The sequence below is a fragment of the Eublepharis macularius genome, chromosome 1 (assembly GCF_028583425.1).
Source record: "Eublepharis macularius isolate TG4126 chromosome 1, MPM_Emac_v1.0, whole genome shotgun sequence".
In the NCBI taxonomy this organism is placed as follows: Eukaryota; Metazoa; Chordata; class Lepidosauria; order Squamata; family Eublepharidae; genus Eublepharis; species Eublepharis macularius.
In genome coordinates, this window is record NC_072790.1 from 50,456,506 (window position 1) to 50,477,451 (window position 20,946).

General features: G+C 42.4%; 1 protein-coding gene across 1 annotated transcript in view; it reads right to left on the reverse strand.

Annotated features, from left to right (window-relative positions):
- Positions 1–11,205, reverse strand: part of TAF1B (TATA-box binding protein associated factor, RNA polymerase I subunit B) — a 60,338-nt gene extending 49,133 nt beyond the window's left edge. The window contains exons 1-5 of the mRNA XM_054994544.1: positions 11,164–11,205; positions 9,089–9,187; positions 8,419–8,506; positions 5,779–5,876; positions 200–298 (exon numbers count right to left, since the gene is read on the reverse strand). Coding sequence (XP_054850519.1) covers positions 200–298; positions 5,779–5,876; positions 8,419–8,506; positions 9,089–9,187; positions 11,164–11,181 — 402 coding nt within the window. The 5' untranslated portion in view covers positions 11,182–11,205. The remainder of the gene's footprint in view (positions 1–199; positions 299–5,778; positions 5,877–8,418; positions 8,507–9,088; positions 9,188–11,163) is intronic.
- Between the last annotated feature and the right edge of the window lie 9,741 nt (positions 11,206–20,946).

Consider the following 20,946-nt stretch of genomic DNA (forward strand, 5'->3'; position numbering starts at 1 on the left):
TGGAGTGGCACATAACCTCAGCTTTTCCTGTCGCTATGGAGGCCACTGTGCTTTCAGGCAACATGAGTTTTAACCGCCCCTCATGCTAAGCACAACCGTGAGGAGGTTTTGCAATTTGAAGTTAGATGCATACATTCATATAAATGACACTGGATACTATCAATGAGGAAAAGACAGCTGTCCTGAATGCCACACTTACAGGTAATCCATCATGCCTAGCATCCTTGGAGGGTTTGTCACAATACGCCAGCTCGCTCTTCTGAAGGTAATTTGTCCATAAATTACAAAGAACTTCATCCTGATAGGAACAGAACATATCATTCATTCAAGTTTGCCAAGCTAAAATATATGCTGGGGAGTATCCTATGCTCAGAGTTTAATTTTTTCCAGTTACTAAGAATGTTGTCTATACAAACACTATGTCTGAGTATTTTAATCACGACAAACCTACAGCTCATGGGGGGGGGGGGGTTGTTAAAAAAGTGAAAAATGAAAGATAAAAAACGTGTGCAAATGCAGTTATTATTTCCATTTAATAAAGTCGTGTGATAGAAATATCACATGAAGTAAATACATTGGATTCGACTCAAAGGTGCCCTTCGAGGCACTTGGGTTTATGCAAGAGCAGGTGAGATTTTAGCAAGTTGCCCTCTTGAGAAAACACTCCCCCCCCCCCCACTCTGCTTCTGGAGTTCCCTTATCTAACCATCAGGAGCAGTTTTTTGGGTGGCCATGAGCAAGTTTCAGAAAACAAAGGGAGGCGTTCCATGAGTGGAGCTCTCACTTGTGTTTCTTAGGATCTGACCTACAGTTCACCTTATAAAATAAGTTTTGATATAAATAAGCTAGAAACATAAAAAGGTAGGACCATGAATATAAATCTTTGCCTACTCCTTACCCCTCCTTAGTCCAAGTCAGGCAGTTCCTGTACTCAAGGCCAGTCTAACCCATATTGCTTTAGGGCATTATGTTATATTACACATAAAAGGAATATTCTCCTTTTTGGCAATGTCAAAGATCCATTATCATCACAACATGGCATGCACAGAGACAGTCAAGCCAACTTAATGCAGCTTCAGGTAAGGAATTTCATAGCTCTCCCCATCATCACAGCTGGTCAATGTCTAGATGTCAAGAGTCATCATATTTTTAAATACCATGAACATACAGGCATGTCTAGAAAGCCCATCTTAATCCCAAAGTTCAGGTCAGGTAAATATCAGAAGAATGAGACCCTGTCCTGACAAGATCACAGTCTAAAAAGAGAGACAGAGGAAAGTGAGGGCAAACTAAGGACGGCAAAAAGAAAAAAACATGGATGAGAACTTTTATAAAAATTGTCTTCTGATTATTCTAGTTTCTCCATCTTTCTCCTTAAAGAAATTTCCTCCTTACTCAATTTATTCCCTGGCAATGTAATATTTAATCATTTTTCTTCTATATCATTTATCCCCTTTGCTACAGATATTTCCAGCAGAGACCGTGCCTTTCCCTTTCTTTGCGATGGAGAGGGGAAGTACGGGCCCTCTGTATTTTATGGGCTAAAGGAAAGAAAGAGAACTAGCAGTACAATCCTCAACAGAGCTACATCCCTCAAAGTCCACTTAAGTCAATGGGCTTAGAAGGGTATAATTCTGCTTTGGATGGAACTGTCAGTCATGATCAACACCCATGCAGAGTCTGTGCAGGGGAGAGTCCCATGAGGTCCAGTGTCTTGCGACTGTTGTCCACAGAAAGTTTAAAGGCAGGTGGAAAGAACAATTTCATTACCTGGGGACTTTTATGGGGAAACTGGGGGGAGCACTGAGAGAAAAACTTCTATGAAATATTTTCTCTCCCTCTTTTTTAAAAAATATTTTTTATTAAAGCAAAAAGGGGGGTACAGAAAAGAAGGGGAAAAGGGGGGGACAAACTAATATAAAACTGTGTGCTAAAATATTTTCTCTTTTGGACTGGGTGAAATGCTTCTGAAGACAAGGTTTTTCCCACTCAGAATGCGTAGCAGGAAAGTGTTTATGAAAGAAAATGTACAGCATTAGGTAATAGGTAACAATACATCCTATGCCTACTGTAGACAAGGAGGGCAGATAATGTATTTTATTTATTTATTTACTTATACTCTGCCTTTCTCTCTGAGATCAAATGCTAGCAGGATATTCAATGAACAAATACAATAGGGTATGAGCTGCAGAAATTTGAAACAGACATAAATGAGAAAGATGAAACATTGCTGAAACAAGGTAAGTCATTAAATATTACATCTCTCATGACATGGAAACTACCCAGGAGAAGCACATCTACATCCAGAGACAGTACCCAGTAGAATAGTCTACAGACCCTGTCTTTCACTCCACCAGCATTCCTTTCCAAATTTAGGAAAGTTTATTCTTGGAGTAGTGGGACCTGCATGAACGAACAGCCAGGAATCTGCACTGGGGAGGGGGGAGGGGCAAAATCACTATTTTATCAGCAGAGATGATAAAAGGAAAGGGCAACAAGGGCCGTCTCATCTCCTTCCTCAATGCAGCTTCCCAACCCCCATAGATATTAGCCCACAGAAGTCCCAGGTCTCTGGTAAGAAAATTTCCAGGGGTCAGAAAGCGTGGCTGGTGAGGAGTGGAACACAGGAAAACAATTGTGATCATCAGTGCCTTGCAGTGATAGATCGCTGGCTTCAACCCCTAAAAATGTACTTTCAGTGATATATTTATTAAATGTTAATAATTTTGGCAAACAATACGCTACAAGTGGGGGACCTGCAAGGACCTGAGGAGGCATCTAATTTCCCTTCTCGCACTATTTCCTCTTTTCCTTCCCTGAAAGCCCCCAGTACCTCTCCCCTTTTTCTACTTCCTTCGCTCCTTCTTACCTACCAGCCAAGCTACCTTTATCTGCCCCTGTCTTCAGCTTTCCCTCCTTCCTTCCCTTTGGCTGCCTCTTCTCGAGGAAACTCTGGCCAAGCTGTGTGATGGCAGCCACCGGGATGGGCCTAGTTGCAAGGACTTATAGGGGCACCTCACCTTCCCCTGTACCCCTTCCCAACACTATTTCCTCTTTGTCTCTTCCTGGCAGCGCCCCATATCCTCATTTTCTGTTCTTCCTTCTCCCTTTCCCACCCACCCACCAACCTACCTTTTATCTGCCACCCCACCTTCAACTACACTTATTATATATTTATTTCACTTATACCCTGGTTTTCTCCACAATAGGAACCGAAAGGAGTTGACACCATTCCCCTCTCCTCCATTTTATCCTCACAATAACCCTGTGAAATAGGTTAGGCTGAGAGTATGTGACTGGCCCAAAGTTACCTTGAACGCTTCCACAGCAGACTGGTGATTCCTAACGGGGTCTCTCAGAACCTAATCTGAAGTTCTAACTATGGCACCACACTGGCTTTCATGAGGTGGCTGCTGTGGAACAGTCGCAAGCAGCCGGGCCTAGATGAATCATGCCAGTCACATGGTAGCAAGTCAGCCAGTGGCTGCTGCTGGGCCTGGTCCCAACGAGTCCTCCCTCAAAGGCCAACACGGCCTACAAAGGGCCCCTCCTCCTTTCCCTGCCATTTCCTAACAGAAACCATGGCTTGATCACTGTTGTGGGTGCCTGGCAAGAGCAACTGAAGACATCTGTTTCTGAAAGATGCAAGCCCTCCTTGTATCATTGGGGGGGGGGCTTTAACCCCCCACCCATTTTATTATTGTTATATCATATTTTTCTGCTGGAGGCTTATTTCAGGTTTGCAAAAATACCTGCTTGTGTGTCCACAGTTGCAATCTCTGGATTTACTACGAAGTTTAAATTCATGTCCAAGCATGGGGACTGGATACAATATCTGTACTACAATTACTACAATATCTGTATTCTCGTTCCAACTTTTACATGTGCTAAGGTTTATGCAGTGGCAGAGTATGGCCTTGTTGAGCTTTGCCACTTTTAAAAAGATTTAGAGTTGCACCCTACAAAGCAAAGATGATTGAAAGCGGGATAGACATGATAGCTTCCCTGTGTCTGTATTTTAATTTAAAATGATCTAAGGAAGTTCATACGGCACTGAATACGTGGCATTTGCATGATCACACTCCAGACTGTAATGCAGCAAAAGCACTACTGGAAGGGGTGGGTGGGATACACTTTCTAAACTACAAAATATTATCGTCCAAGTACTCGGAAAATGTAATAACCCTGTGAGCGAATAAGCTGATCGAAAACTGTGTCCAGGCCTTGGGTATTAACCCTCATAATCTGAAAGATCAAGGGCCCTCAGCAGCTCTTTCCTCAATTTTAGGTAGTCTGAGTAATCTGGACTACAGAAGTACTAGGATAAGGGCACGTAGATATACTTGGGCCTAACATGGCCGCAATCTCTTCCAACTTATTTTGATTTCCTGACAGTTCCACGTTATCAATGACTATTTATGTTAGCCAGACTGAATGCCGTTCCATCAGGAGAGTTGCTGGGACACTTAAATAAGGTTCCCTACTCTGAGCGACTCTGCCAATGTGGCTCTGGCCAAATAGACACTCTTCAACATTGTCTATTTGAATGCAATACTCTAAACGTGGCAAGAGACAGCTGGATCAAGCCCTATATCCAGGACCCAGGAAGTATAGAGGATAATTTAAGGCTTCTTTTAGCAGGGATGGATTTTAGTACTACTTTAGCAGTAGCCAAGCTTCTCTCCCAATCAGTTAAGGAAAAAACTTATTAAATTTTTAATACTATACAGATTACATATTAAAAATTTTGCCTTTTAATTCTAATTCTAGTGTGGCACTGCTCAGAGCCGAATAGGCTGAATGAGCAGTATCATTAAAGTAAAGTATAACCCTGTGAGGCAGGCCTGCCCAACTTGAACCCTATTACAGTGGACAGGGGATGCCCATGTACCAGTTAGCTGAGTCATGGCTGGCTGGCTTGGGTCATGCCCCACAAGGCAACTATTTCTGAACATTCCTCAGTGCAGGGAGACAAGCCACCTTCAGATCACAGAGGGATTTGCAACAAGGTGTAAGAAAATGCTTGCCATGCTCCAGGATGGTGCATATGTTTGGGCATGCTTTAAAGGAGCTGGTGAGGTGAAGTCTGGGGTTGGACTCTACCTAGGCAGCGAGTGACACAACTGATCCTGCCCAACAGGGAATTCAGCTTTGTAGCTGCAGGGCCAAAGGAAAGCAAAAGTAAACACACGGTTGGAAACTGTATCATGCACAGCACCAAAGAGTGAGATAGAACACTGACCTTTCCCCGGCCACCTCCACTTCACAGTCTCACCCACAAGAGAAGTAGGACTATGAACTGTGAAATAGATACGCCTTCACTGATGCCTGATCTATGCGTTTCTCAAGTCATGACTTCAGCACCCAAGGATATCTGCAATTCAGTGCAATCCATTTACCCAGTTGTACTGAGTTAGGTTAATGTACCAGGAACCAGGTTGAGAAACAGAAAAATGAAATAAAATACAACTATTTATTATACAGTGCACATAATCATAGGGTTAAATGACATACCTAGGATACCATTAAAAACTCAGATCATAGTATACAGCAACAAGATAAAATTGCACGTCTAATAATAAAGAATCACAGTCATGGTTACACAGATATATTAACCAAAAGACCCTTTTTTTGGTTAATACGCATGTGTAACCAAGTGCAGTGTAATAAATAGTTGTATCTTATTTCATTTTTTTGTTGCCCAAGCTTTTGATTCTTGACTTGACTCTCAGGTTTGGTTTTCCACCGTCTTTTTCCTTTTGTCTTAGGTTAATGTACCTTCATCTGTGAAGAAACTCCTAAAGACTGCAGAGCTTCAGCTTGCTTCTGGAGTATGAACTGAAATCCTTCACAGATGTACCATTCCAGGCCTTTATCTAAAATTTAAAAGGATAATAGAATATTAAAATTTAAAAGAATAGAGTATCATGATTCACAGCTTGAACCTGTCAATGCCAAAAAATACACCATTTAGGAGATCGGACAAATTACCACATACCTGACCAAAAGTAAGTGTCTAGCAAACTTATCCAAACAAGCTGCCATCACATGTGCTACTGTACCTGATTAGCTTTGGTATACAGTCCCCTATCTCCAGAACGATCTTGCATTCTAGATGTAGGTCATGGATTCCTAAACAGGAAACTGCTATACCACAGTGGCTGCTAAACCAGATTCCTGCTACTGGTTACATAAATCAGAGGCTCTGCAGGAGACAAAGGATCTTGTCCACTGCACTTACTTACTTCTTCCCATTCTCTACTACCAGAAAACTCTATCTTGCTGAGGACAGAAAAAAACCCGAAATACTTAGTGACGTTTAAACTTATCAATGTAAGCACTGATGCAATTCCTGTTTAGAATTGGCACCAGCATGTAGAGAGAACACAAATTGCCTTTAGACAAAAATTAGGATTCAACACACACACACACACACACACACACACACACCATCAATTCCAATGAATAGGGTTTCATTTATATCTACTGTTCTCCCCAACACAGACCTAACATTTCCTCCATCATGTTATGCTCACAACAGCCCTATGAGGAAAGTTAGGCTGAAAGTGTGCGATTGGTCAGAGGGGATTCGAACCTGAAGTTTCCCAGACCCTAGTCCAATATTCTAACCACTACACCAAGCTGGCTCTGTCAATTCCACGAGAGAATGCTCACTGAAATTATCATACAAAGCAAGTTGGCCAACTATATGTGTCCTATGCAAAAATTAATACATGGAAAGGCTACTTATGCAGATGGCATAATCCCTCTTGCTCGTGTCCTTATACGTTACACAATCTCATGAACAGTGTTCAGTTTGGACACGGAAGATAGAAGCTGCACAGCCACTCACTTGATTAGTCTGGGCAAGTCTCAGCTCAACCTGCTTACCGGATTGATGCAAGGGTAAATAAGTGAGTAAGAGACACACACAGACAGATCCAAAGTACGACTTGAACACTAGAAGCAGTCAGAAATTAAAGGAGGAGACTCAGGAGGAGTCACATCTAATTTGTATATTTCAACAGACTGCAATTAACTTATATGTACCTATAAATAACATTGTCTGTATTATAAGTGACAAACAGTCATTCTGCTGCCCTTATTTCAAAGTATTACAGTTCTGAAACCATTGTCTTCAGTTCTGAAAACTAGTGTCAAAGTAAGAGCCAGACTGGAAATCCTGATTTCTGAAACACATGATGAAGACGGATTCTATTTTACAAGTTTTCTCTTCCTCTACCCCATAATCCTATTTTTGTCATTATATTTGCAAGTGTATTCTTTTTTTAATTTTAATTTTTTATTTGAAAGTAAAGAAAAACAATAAACAAAAAGGCAATAGTGGAAAAAATAATATAAGCAAGATATATAACAATACACAAAAACAATACAAACAGAATATATAACAGCCCCTCAGACCTGACATTGCCACACTGGGAGACAACAGACATCACCAAGTTTTCCCCAGCTGGGTAAACAGCTACTTCAAGGGGCCATCTAAAGTTGACAGAACAGTGAAGGGTGGGAAAGAGTTAAAAAACCTTCACCAGCTACTCTACCTCTCAAAGCCTTGCACAGTTGCTTTATATCAATTAAAACCAGTCAGTCATTTACAGTCTTTCGATATTTAGTCTAGTTTGGTTCTCACAAGATCAATATTCTGGTCCAGTAGTTGGTCTTTAAGGTGATACTGGACACGAATCTTGCTTTTCTACTGCAGACCAACATGGCTACCCACCTAAAACTTAGGTTCTCAGAATTTCAGTATATCTACATGTGCCTCTCATGAGCTACGCCACACACTCCTGTTGAAGAAATGGCTACCAATGGCATAGTTCTAACTGTAAAAACAAACGGCAGTTTCCCAACATGAATGAGTTTGTGTTTACACACTCCCCAGTTTCTCCCCTTATATGACCAGATACATCCACCCACAAATTACAGCCTGCACTTTTCCTTGCAGACCAAGCTTCCAAACCAGAGCCAGTGTGGTATACCACTTAGAGTGCCAGACTAGGTTCTGGGAGGCCTGGTTCAAATCCCAACTTTGCCACAGAAGCTTGGCCAGTCACAAACCCTACCTTACAGGGTTGTTTTAAGAATAAAATGGAGGCAAGAAGAACGATTCAAGCTGCTTTGGGTCACTATTGGGAAGAAAGGTGGGGTATAAATCAAGTAAAAAATAAATAGATACATAAAATACTGCTTTGTAGGAAAGGCACAAAACATAGTTTGTGATCATTACATAAACTTGAGAATCTCTGAGGCTCATTCTCACAGCTGCAAACCATGGTTTCCACATCTGAATCGTACCAGTATATCGGATGAGTTAACTTTGATCGTTTAAGACTGTACTATTCAAGTTGGAAAGATGAATAAGTCACATTATATAAAACAGGGGGGGGGGAACCTTACCAAATTTGGATCTCTTTGTTAATCCTCTAGAGACAGACTGTACTCTGGCATTTGAAATTGCATCTCCAGTTAAAACTTCTCTTGTCCTCTGCAAAGACAGTAACCAAACCAAACATGTCTGAGTCCCTTTAGCCATTTTGTACATGTGCACTGATTAAGCAACAGAGATCTGAATGCAGAAGTAGTATGAGAATCACCATTTGGAATCCAGATGAGAATTTACAAAAATATTGTGACAGTATTCTGGTTTCCACTGAACAAACCCGGTGTATCTGTTGTTGGGGTCTGTGTAATCATCAATTGCACCTGTAGTGAATGGTTCTTGTGCTTCACTTGTATATTTTTGAGTTTTGCATAGAAATGTCATATACTATACCTCCTATATTTCATGGCCTTTTTGCCAACACTGCACATTCCCACCCACCCCCATGTATTTTTCTGCAGGTTGAAGGTTCATGCTACTGAGGCAGTTGGCTCTAACCCATGGAAAACCAGCAAGCTTTAAAAGGCACAGCTGATAGGGATATACATTAGCTACTACAATTAGATCTGCATCTGGGCCAATAATGTTCTATATCACACTCATGTCTTTAGCAGAAAAATTAGATGGTCACTTAAGATGGAAGACAGTTTGGGGGCCGAGAAAAATGAACAGACATTAATTACTTACGTCGATAACATTGTGGCAAGATCTACAGTAAAATGTGCCTTCATCCGTAAGGCCCCAGTTGACATCCGAACACTGAGAACAGGGTTCATGGTAATCTCTCTAAAAATGTAAGAGGAATTTGCGCAGACACATATGACAATGTTTTTAAATAGGTACACAACAGATATTTCATGGCAACAAAAATCGGAAAAATATTTCAGTATAGTTCGGTGAAGTATCTTGCTTGACCAAAACAGTTCACTGTAAGGTAGAGAGGAAAATGCAGTGAGTTCTACAGTCCAAAGGTATTCATGTTTACTTGGAAATAAACCCCAATGAGTTTATTGAACTCAGACTTACTACAGGGTAATTCAGCTTACTCCCATAATTAGACAGCCCTCTTGAACAGACCTACTCAGAAGTAAGTACCATTTTAATTCATGGTGGTTACTCTCAGTGGGATACAGCCTAAGATACCCAAGAAGATTGCAACCTTAGACACTAAGTTTGCTTAGCCTCAATACATGACTTTGGTGCCTGAACACTTTTTCTGTAAGATATTGTCTTCTATTGGCCTATGCAAAATTTTACATATAACAACTGCATTGCATAGTGAAGTGGAAACTTTGAGACTTAGGGCAGGAAAAGAAATCAAAAGCAGTAAATATTTATTCATTACCTACCTTTCTCCTCAATGAAGACCCAAAGCAGCTCACAACATTATCCAGTCCTCTAGTTTATCCTCACAAGAACCCCATGAGGTAGGTTAGGCTGAGCGAGTGACTGGCCCAAGATCACCCAGCAAGCTTCCATGGCAGAACAGGGATTTGAACCTGGGCCTCTCAGATCCCAGTCTAACACTCTAACTGCTACATCATGAAGACAATTTCAGATGGGCAGTCCTATTGGTCTGCAGTTGAAGAGCAAGATCTGGGTCCAAAAGCACTTTAACTGGACCTAGATATCGCTACATTATGCTGGCTCTCACTTACTGCAGTTACTATTTCCTCCAAAAATATCAGTTCAATAAGTATGGTTCTATACCTATGTTGGTTGTTGTGGATTTTCCGGGCTGTATAGCCGTGGTCTTGGCATTGTAGTTCCTGACGTTTCGCCAGCAGCTGTGGCTGGCATCTTCAGAGGTGTAGCACCAAAAGACAGAGATCTCTCAGTGTCACAGTGAGAGATCTCTGTCTTTTGGTGCTTCACCTCTGAAGATGCCAGCCACAGCTGCTGGCGAAACGTCAGGAACTACAATGCCAAGACCACGGCTATACAGCCCGTACAATCCACAACCACCATCGTTCTCCGGCCATGAAAGCCTTTGACAATATACTATACCTACGTTGTTCTCTCAAACCACAATGAGATTGCCACCTTTTTCTTGGCCTGCAAGGGCTCCTGTTCTTTCCACAATGGCATGGAAGCTAGCACAGAACAGTTAGTGTCAAACTAGGATCTGGGGAGCTGAAGGTCAAATCCTTATCCTGCCATGAGATTTTGCTGGGTGATACTGGGCCGGTGGGTTGCTTTGAGGATAAAATGGAGGGGGGGGGGATGTTGGAAGCCACTTAGGATCCCCTTTTGGAAGAAAAGCTGAGTACAGATATCGAAATAAATAAATATGGTTAAGCATGATATCCCACAGGCGAAGCTTTCTTCAGCGTGAGACAGGGAAGTAAAAGCTTCGCCAGTAAAACCGCTGCTTAGGATATAGTTGCAATATCTGGCTAGTAAACAAGGCAAGCAGCTAACCCCGAATTCATCCACTCTTTCACCTCCCAGCGACAGTCTCTCCTCACTCCAACTATTTATTCAGGGCGCTCCATACAATTCTAACCCTTACAAAGGCAGTGCGTGTTAGTCTGTTGAGGCAAAAACAGAACAGGAGGCTGACAGCATCCTAAAGGCCAACCGCATTTCACTTCGGCGCAACGTCTCGTCGGTGGGAGAGGCGGGCTCCCGTTCCCGAACGCTGAATGCTGCAACGCTCTAGATCTAGAACACAGGACGCCTAAGCCATGTCGCTCTCCCTGCCTTCAGGGCTCCATTCCCTCACAGGGAAAGAGAACAGAGCCGCTACCCCGCCGTCTCACCGTGTCTTCCTCCTCCATGTCCACGCCTCGCCTGCCGTCAATCACCGCCGCGACGCCATAGCAACCAAAGACAGGAAGGCACGGAAACCGCCGCCGGCCGGGAAACAAAAGCTCCGCCACTTTGGTTCCGAGCTTTCTGTGAGTGGGATGGGTTCCTCCTGATCGTCATCGGTGGCGGGAAGGGAAACCGCCTGAAAAGGCAAACAGTGTCTTTGGGATCATAAATACTAACCAGCGTATTGTAGCAGTAGCTTTCGCGAGCTAGAGGTCAGTTTCTCTTGCGCAAGAAATGTATCCTCAGATGGTGTAGAGGGGAGCATGGGGGAGGGTTATCCTACATATGTTCCTGTTTTAAAACTGATTTTCTTTTAGTTTCGAACATTCCTCAGTATAGGGTGAGAAAAAGCCGTTCCATGCAATACTGGATGTCTTGCATTTTGAAAAAGTTTACAGATCACCACCTAGAAACTGGTAACCCAACATCACCCCCTCCCGTAGCTCTGTGTTTGTTTGTTTTAATTTATGAGTGTGTGGTTGCTGACGATACTATACAGCTGCACCTGTGTCCACGAAAAATTTATGCCCCAACAAATGTATTTGCTTTTAAGATGCTACAATGCTGTTTTTTATTTAGAAAAGCGCCTGTGAGCATGTGTAGAATGCCTTCAGCTGCGGCCTATTGTCTTACAGATTTATTCATAAATTACACCACACTAAATTTTCATCATGGTTGTTTTCCCCATGTGTGCAAAGAAAACTGCAGCTTTAGAAGGGTTTTTTAAATCATGGAGTAAATATGAGAGGAAAGGATCATATGGACTCCCCACCCCTACCCCGTGACATGTATGTATGTCATTTATGGTGCGCCTTTCTCACTGAGACTCAAAGCAGATTACACAGTGTGAGATTAGTACAGTTAGTATCAAGGACAATTTTGTAAACAATGCCATCAAGTAAATAAACACAAGTTTCCAAAGACATAACATTAGCAAGAATCCAATACCCTTCCCTGTTCTTCAAAGCTAGCTTGGCTGCTTTTAAAGCTGGAGAAGATCCTGATCTTTTGTATCATCGTTGTTCTCTGCCATCCAGTCACACACATGTTTACTCAGATGTTCTATATAGACTAAAAAGGATTTATTTCTAATATATAGGATCATGTACAGGAAGGGTCGCATATAGGTTCAGATGGGCGAGTGTGTAGCAGTTAGAGTGGCCGACTAGGATATGGGAGACTTGGATTCAGATTTCCAGGCTGTCAAGAAGCTGGCTGGGTGACTATGAGCCAATTACTTTCTCTCTCAGCCTAACATAATGCACATGGTTATTGATATGAGGATAAAATGGAGGTGGGGAAAACAATATTGGAAGCTGCTTCGTGTCCTCACTGGGAAGTGGGTAAAACTTAGGGAGACCCAGGTTTGAATCCCTGCTCTGCCATGGAAGCTTGCTGGGTAACCTTGGGACAGTAATACGCTATCAACCTAAACCTACCTCACAGGGTTGTTGTGAGGATAAAATGGGGGGAGAGGAGAATGACTTAAGCTACTTAAGGTCCCCATTGGGGAGAAAGGCAAGGTTTAAGTAAAGTAAGTAAATAAATAATACAAGCCAGATTCCAATAGGGAAGATTACACTTTCTCAACAGGCCCATCCACTCCTGGGCCCTGAGGTTTGGACCTGGCTGGCTATGGCCAAAGTCCAGAAGGGTATGCCAATCACCAACAAAGTCTGAGAGTGAGCTGTGCTCCTGTGGTATATTGGTGCCCTCATATTTAAAATGCCCTGAGTGGTTGCTTAGGTGGCTTGACATGAAAACCAGCCCTGTCTCTGTTTGCTTTAGAAACTGAATATAAAGAAGGGAAAGATTTAAAGAGGTAAAGCATTGCTGGAAGCAGCTGGCTATGGTATCTGGCCCACCCCCACCTTGTGCTTCTTGTTAAGGAAGGTGAGGAGCAAAGAGTTGAAAAGGTCCTCAAAGAAGCAAAATTTCATTAAAGCATTTTAGAATGGTGTATTAGCTGGTTTAAAAAAACTTTTTGAAGGGATCATAAATATATCTAATTCTCAACATGGCCGAATCTGTGGATACTAAAATCCAGACTAGAACCATGAGCATACACTGCAGATCTTTCAACAAAGCTGAAAATTGTCCCAGGGTTGCAAAAACATCTGAAATCTAAACAAAAAAATGGGGGGGCCCAAAAATAACAGAAACAGTGCTTATAGCTTTCAAAACGAATGCCCTCAGAGCCATTGCTAGCTAGGCAACCACAACAGTATCACCGGCCTTCAAGCTTCACTGACAGAAACTAAAGGTAGGGGGCAGAGCCCTTTCCAGGCCTCTTTTGGCCTTTGAGAGAGTACTCATTAGAGGTCAAGGCAACAGAAACGTCCAAGTGATTTGATACCACCAGACTTGGGGACCCACACAAACCTGGCTGCTTGCTAGTACTACAACAGCCACCCCATGAAGGCCACTTGATGTAGTAATTAGAGCAGTGTTTCCCAACCTTTTTTCCATGGAGGAACCCCTAAGTTAATTTTCCATGGAGGAACCCCTCAGTTAATTTTTCAAATCCCAAAGAATCCCTATCTATGAAAACGTTTACAGCTCAGAAAAGGTTGGTGGTGGGGAGCATAGGGCTAAATTATTGTCAAGAAAACGTATTTGTAAAGATCTGCTGTCTTTCTCATAGAGAGAGAGAGAAAGAGAAAGAGGTTACATCGTAAGATGTCTTTTTTGTATTATCTAATTTTTTCCCCAAATATCAGATCAAAATAAAGTTTACTTAAACATCAAAATAAAGTTCATATCCAAAGTCAATATAAGGTTTACTCTCAGTGTGATATTTGGGCTTGTTTATTTTTGCACGAATGTTGAATTTTTGGCTAATTTCTCACAGAACCTCTGATGATACTTGCGGAACTTCAGAACTCTGCAGAACATTGGTTGGGAAACACTAAATTATAAGTGACAGACTAGGATCTGTGAGACCCAGATTCAAATCACCTCTCTGTTGTGGAAGCTCACTGGGTGACCTTGGACCACTCATACCCTCTCAGCCTAACTTACCTCACAAGATTGTTGTGAGAATAAAATTGAGAGGAGATTGATGGAAGCTGCTTTGGATCTCCATTATGGAGAAAGATTGGGTATAAATGAAATAATATAGCTGAAGATGGTGGAGGGGAAGATAAAAGGTAGGTTGGTAGACAGGATGGAGAAAAGGAAGCAGGGAAGGGTTAGGAAGGTTGCCAGGAGGAGAGAAAGGAAATCGTGTGGTGAAGTGGATGCAGGGGAAACTGAGATAACCCCCTCATCCACAACTCCTTACAGGTTCCCCAGTCAGCCCAGCAGTCAGCACCGCACAACTGGGTCATTGTTTTCCAGGGCTGAGGCTACTAGGGGGAGAGAAGGAAAGCTGGAGATGGGGAGCAGACAAAGGTAAATAGGCTGATGGGTGGGAAGGAGAGCCATTGGCAGGAAAATGAGAGGTTACGGGGACTTTCAGGAAAGGGAAAGAAGAAATAGTGGGGGAAGGGGAAATGAGATGTTCCCCACAAGTCCTTGTGGGTCCCCCTGTTTGTATTTCCTAATGATCACTATATGTTTCTGAGAATTTGAAGATCACATACATTTGAGCAGATTAGTATTGTTTTAAAATATGAAACTCATGCTTTTAATCTTCTGTTTATTAATACAAGCTAAAGAAAGTAAAATGATCAAATTATACTATATTTGTTAATTTACAACAGAGGTATTTATGCATTCCTGCCTGGTGGTGGTAGAGAGTGCTCTCAAGTCATAGCTGACATGGCAACCTCTGGTGGGGTTTTCATGGCAAGAGACTAACAGAGGTGGTTTGCCATTGCTTGCCTGAGTTTTCCTTGGAGGTCTTACATCCAATTACTAACCCAGGCCAACCCTGCTTAGCTTCTGAGATCTGAGAAGATCAGGCTCACCTGGATTACCCAGGTATGCCTACTGCATTGCTAAAAACCAAACATGTTAACAGCAATGGCTAGTATTAAAATGCTTTAGCTTTTTTGATAAATGATGATTATAGCAAGTGTTTGTGGTCCCTTTTAAACATTTGTTAACCTAATTTACTTGTAATTTTTTTCTGATTATTTAAAGTTTACAAAACTCTTGTTTTATATGATCTGTTTCCTGTGAACTGAGCAACTTGAGAATTTTGCACATTTTAATTTTGTTGGTTTCACATTTCCTAAGGTTTAATTTAAAGTAGCACATCAGTAATAGAAAGGACAAGAGAAATAAAATGATCCAAACGCTTACCTTTAAAAAAAATTGATTGTTACAATTTAATGACTTAAAAAAAAACCGGTTCTACCACAATTTCCACAAACATATTAATCACTATAATCTGGGAAATGTTATGACATTACTGGTACATTAAAGTACTATTCAGGGAAGGAAGGTGCTCTAATTATTTGAATTTATTATGTGTTTAGATGGCATCAGGCATGCTTCATTTGCTTATATTAATTCATTTAGGTAAGTGAAACTTTACCTGGAACAGAGACCAAATCAGACAATAACAACAGCAAAATTGTTCATTCTGTTTAAAAAGTAAATGTCCTACTATCTGCCTTATCTAGAAAAGAGAGAGTCCAAGTCGTCATCATAATAGTAAGAAATTATTTGTGCTGATTTTTAAACTAATACAGTGATCTCTAACATGGTGTCCATAAGTACCATGGTGTTCACAGATGTGTTTCCTGGTTCCCACTTGCTTCTCTAAAGAGACAGTCCTAAAGAAACTCCAGAGCAGAAAATGCTTCAGAAGACCCCAGGAGGCCAAGATATCATTTATGTTAGCATGAATTGTTAATTTGGAAATAGGAAACAACTTCCATCATGTTTGACTTGGAACTTGACAACGTTTTGTGATTGGCCCCATTGTATTGCAGCCATTTTGTGATTTGTTCTTCCATGACAGCCATTTTGTGGCAGAACCAACCACCTTTTCTCAAAATTCCAGTAGCACCAACATGCTACAGAAATCGGTAATCTAATTATGCTAATCTGATTATTTTCATAAGTAAACAGAGTACACAGGTTTCAAAGAACACCATTTGTGTCTTCAGGTTTACAATAGGGCATCAGACTTGCCACAGATTGAGGGTGGTGGTAGAAGTTTAAACTTTTTCCTGAAGATTCAGAAGGGAAGCAGCATAGGATAGGGATCCCAGGTCCACCAGTGGGAATGGGGGATTCCCCCGCTACCACACTCAGCCCCCCGCCACCACTCACCTGGCCAGTGCAAGGGGGGGGAGGCAGTGGAACAGGCAGGGCATGTGCCTGGGATGGCACTGCAACATTACTCCTGGGAGTGACATCACCATGCAGGGGCTAGGAGCGCTGTTTGTGGCCCAAATCAGCCCACTGCGAAGGACGGGCGCGTTCCCGGGCCTTGGACGATGACATCCGAAAAGGTGAGTGCCGGGTCCTCCCCTCCCATCAAGAAGGTAAGGGGGCCTGGTAACCTTAGGATAGGATGAGTTCAGCACATATACATAGTGGCATGGATTAGAAGGATTCCCGAAATATATCTGATCGCTTAAAGAAAAAGCCATTTGGAATACCCTTGGAAAAGAGTCTCCCAAGATCATGTCCGGAGTCAACAGGTATTGCAGTTTTTAAAGCAAGTTTTAAATACAGCAATGTAAAAGGAGCATCCAATTAAGAATAATTAAAACTGTTTTTAAAAAGTGCTCTCTCTGTTTTGCCAGCTAGGGGTAGGTTACTTGGCATACTTTAAGCCCAATGTTAGAGGGCAGGAGTCACCCACCAGATTCCTTGCTTGAGCTTTCTGGAGTCTAGAGTTGCCAACTTCCTAAAGAAAAAAAATGTTCTGCCTCTTTAATAGAGACTTAATGGGATATTTACTAGGTGATATTATTTATCTCCGTGCCGTGAAAAGCTTCAGCTGCCCATTTCCACACCTTAAGACTCGATTCTCCATCTATGTAGGCAACTTTAATTTTAATGCATTTATTCAATTAAAATAACATAGAAGCAAAGGAAAATAGCCCTTTCCTTTTCCCTCCCACTGAGGTTTCCATAAAAATATGCATTGGATACATGCTTGACTAACTCAGTATTTTTCATGTATTGCTTCATTTATTAGCTTGATATGTTGCCATATTTATCATAATGATCAGAAATATATTTTTCCCAGCTGGAACTCTTTGTTTCCAAGGGCTTTTCTTTATCCTGTACATCAGTTTTTATTCCTGTGACTTGCTCTTTGGAGGCTTTAACCTCCTCTCTGTGTTGCTTTCAAATGCTCATGGACTCACTATTGCCTTCACTGTGGAACTTAACTGTAGTCGCAGAGCTAATGTGATTTTCATAATAGAGCCAGCAAAAGCTCCATGAGGCAGTTTGCAGATGCAGAAATAGCATGGGGGCAAGGCTGAAGCTGCTTCTCCCTGTGCGCTGCTTGTGGTTGCAAACAGAAAAGAGCTGGTATACATCTAGGAGGCACAGGACTCCCATTGTGCATGTGATACAAAGGTCTCATGTTGTTCCCCGTCAAGCGCAAGGGCTTTGTAATGTGTACAGTGGAGCCTCGGGTATGAGAGATGGGTTTTCCTCAATTCCCATGCATGTGTGGTGTCCAAATTGAATTGGGATCAGAGCACATGTAGAGAAGAGATTTCAGTGCCGCTGCCCACCTGGTCCAGTTTTCCTGACATAAAATGACTCTGGGAGATATTTGGCCTGTTGGGGAAGCCCCCGTGTATCCTAGGGGACACGTGCATTTCCCTGAGAGGACAAATAACTCCCTTGGGACCATTTTAGGTTGGGAAAACAGCATGGTGGGAAAGTCCCACCATGTCCTAATCCAAATTGGGCACTTTGTGCGCACGAATGTGAAGAACTCAGGGAACTCTAAACGCAATCTGTATACTCCATAATTTGTCAATCAACACGGTAGCTTAGTGGTGGGGCAGGACATAGTTCAGTGCTGGGTCAGAGGCTTATCCCAGAACCAAGCTTTTAGGTAGCGAGGATAGAGAAAACCTTTGCTTGGTGCTCTGGAAAACCATGCTCAAAATCCACCCCCCATCACAGCTGATTATTCTTCAGACTCTGCTTGTTGTTATATCTTTATTAAGTGCCTAGGAAGCCAAGTTTGGAATAGTAGCAAGCCCAGAAAGATAATTGCTTCACGGCAGGTTAAGCTTCTTGCAACAGTTGTGGCTGTTTTAATACATGGGAACCAGCAACTGATCCGGGGATGCGAGGAAAATAGGCTCGAGATAAAGAGGCACTGTAACTCATACCAGATATAATCTCATTTCAATATGTGTGGGTTGAATTCATGTAACACCCTTTAATGAGAACCTTGTACATCAGTTCTTTATAGCTGATATGTATGAGCAAACTTTAGTTTTTTTATAACCACTCTGGTTCCATGAGTGGAAGGAAGGTCTGTCTGCAGCAATGATGTAATATATATAATAATAGAATATTATGCTGTGCTCTGCCTTTGTGACTGGCTTTCCCTGTCCACAGTTTTGACCACTTTGATATCTGTGTCTAGCTTATAGCCCCTTCTGCGCTCCAGACTTACACCTCGTTTTTCAAGGCCAAGCCGAAACCAAAGCAATCGACTTGGCCACGTTCCCTCCGCACCTCTTCCATGTAAAGGTAGTGTGGTGTCACTTTGTTTATTCTACTCCATTCTCAAATAAATCAGAACTGAAGACAGCTGGTGCTGTCGTCACCAATGCCATCATTGGTGGCATCACTGGGATGACCCTTTAATTTTTTTTTCTTTTTGCACATGGTAAATCGATGTATCACTGAAATGCTAGAGGGGGGTCACTATTCCTGGAATTTCTCCCTATCAACCCCCTCTTTCTTTAACTGATTAGCTGATTTGGGCTCTGTTCTTCCCCTTACACAATATTCCAGCCACTACAAACACAAAAAATGAAAGCTATGGGTAATCCTGTACCTCCTACATGCTTGCAACAAACCATCAGCGCATCGTTCCCATGCTGGATTTAGAAAAGAAAAAGAAAATAGAGGAGCAGGGAGAGAGGAGGTAGAAGGATGGAAAGGAGGGGAGAGGGTGTGGCTAGATAGATGAGACAGCTAATCACAAATAAGTGGGCAGGCAGGGGGCGGGAGAGGGGCAGAAGAGGGCTGAATACTAAAAGCCAGCATAAAGATTATGTGCAGGGGAAAGTGCCAACTGGAAAACAGCTTTTAAAAAAAGGTGGGGGGAAAGTGCTCCCAGAAAACCCAGGAAAAGACACAAAAAACCTAGACCCACTACTGATGGCACAAAATAGGCTCATAGATCCAGAGGAGTTAGCTGTGTTAGTCTGTAGTACCAAAGTAGTAAAGAGTCCAGTAGCACCTTGTCATGCATCTGACGAAGAGAACTGTGGTTCTCGAAAGCTTATGCTACAGTAAAGTTGGTTAGTCTTAAAGGTGCTACTGGGCTTTTTACAAAATAGGGCGCAGAGAACTGCAAATAAATGGATGTCGTTTGGGGAATGTACCAGCTAAATTAACTCGTTCAGAAAGGGCTCAATTCCCCATCTTGACAGTTATTCCAACAATGTTGTTATGTTTCATTTATAAAAACAATTTGGAAAGCTACCAAGGGACAGAAGGAACCTGCTACTTTATGCATCTCACTGACCTTTATGTTTGTGTAGTCTTCCAAGATGGTTCACAAGATGCGTAGTTATGAGTAGGTACAAGTCTCATCTGACAAGTTGTGTTCTATCTCATGAAAGGTTATGCCACGTTCCTGGGCTTGTCATCCTCCTGCCCATGGCAAGGGAATCCCCACCTGCCATCCCCTGGCCCCACTCGCCTGGCCAGCAGAGGGAGGAAGGCAGAGGGGAAAGCACATGCATGCTTCCAACCAAGAGCTGTGAAAACCACCTCTCTGGAGGCAGTTTTCACTGAGCTCCACTTCAGCACGCCCAGTGACTCTCTGTCACATTGGAAAATGGCCTGTTAACAGTCTGTGCGCAAATGGAGGATGATACCATGTGGAAGCATGAAAAAATACACCCATCGGGTGGCTGAAATGTGATAAATCCTTGGAATGGAAGCAGCCAAGATGTGGACAATCACTTGGTGGCGGTGAGGAATCAAGTGTGATTGCTCATACCCAGGGCTTTTTTTCAGGGGGAACGGAGTTCCGGAACCTCTTGAAAATGGTCACATGGCTGGTGGCCCTGCCCCCTGATCTCCAGACAGAGGGGAGTTTAGATTGACCTCAGCGCCGGCAATCTAAACTCCCCTTTGTCTGGAGATCAGGGGCAGGGCCACTAGCCATGTGACCATTTTCTCTGAGGGCAACCCACTGAGTTCCACCACCTCTTTTCCCAGAAAAAAAGCCCTGCTCATACCCACCCATATTCAGTCACATAATTACATTTGTCAAAGAGCAACTGTTTTAACAGAGTCATCAAATAGGATAGAGGTACTTTGTTACACTGGTGGTGGAAATACATGTTACTAAGTACCTAGGGACGCTCAAGCGAACCTCATTTCATGTGACTCCCCTCCAACTTTTCATGCACTTCCTCACACAGTCATACTTCAGTTTGCTCCATGTGAATACATTCATGCATTTGATATCAGTTCCTCAACTGCTAAAAGTATCCCAGTTTCCCCCACCTACACATCCATTCATTGAAATGCAGGTCTTGACACTTTCTCACACCTTAAAGAAATGCAAATTAGCAAGTCAAATGAGCCTACAGTACTTGATCTTG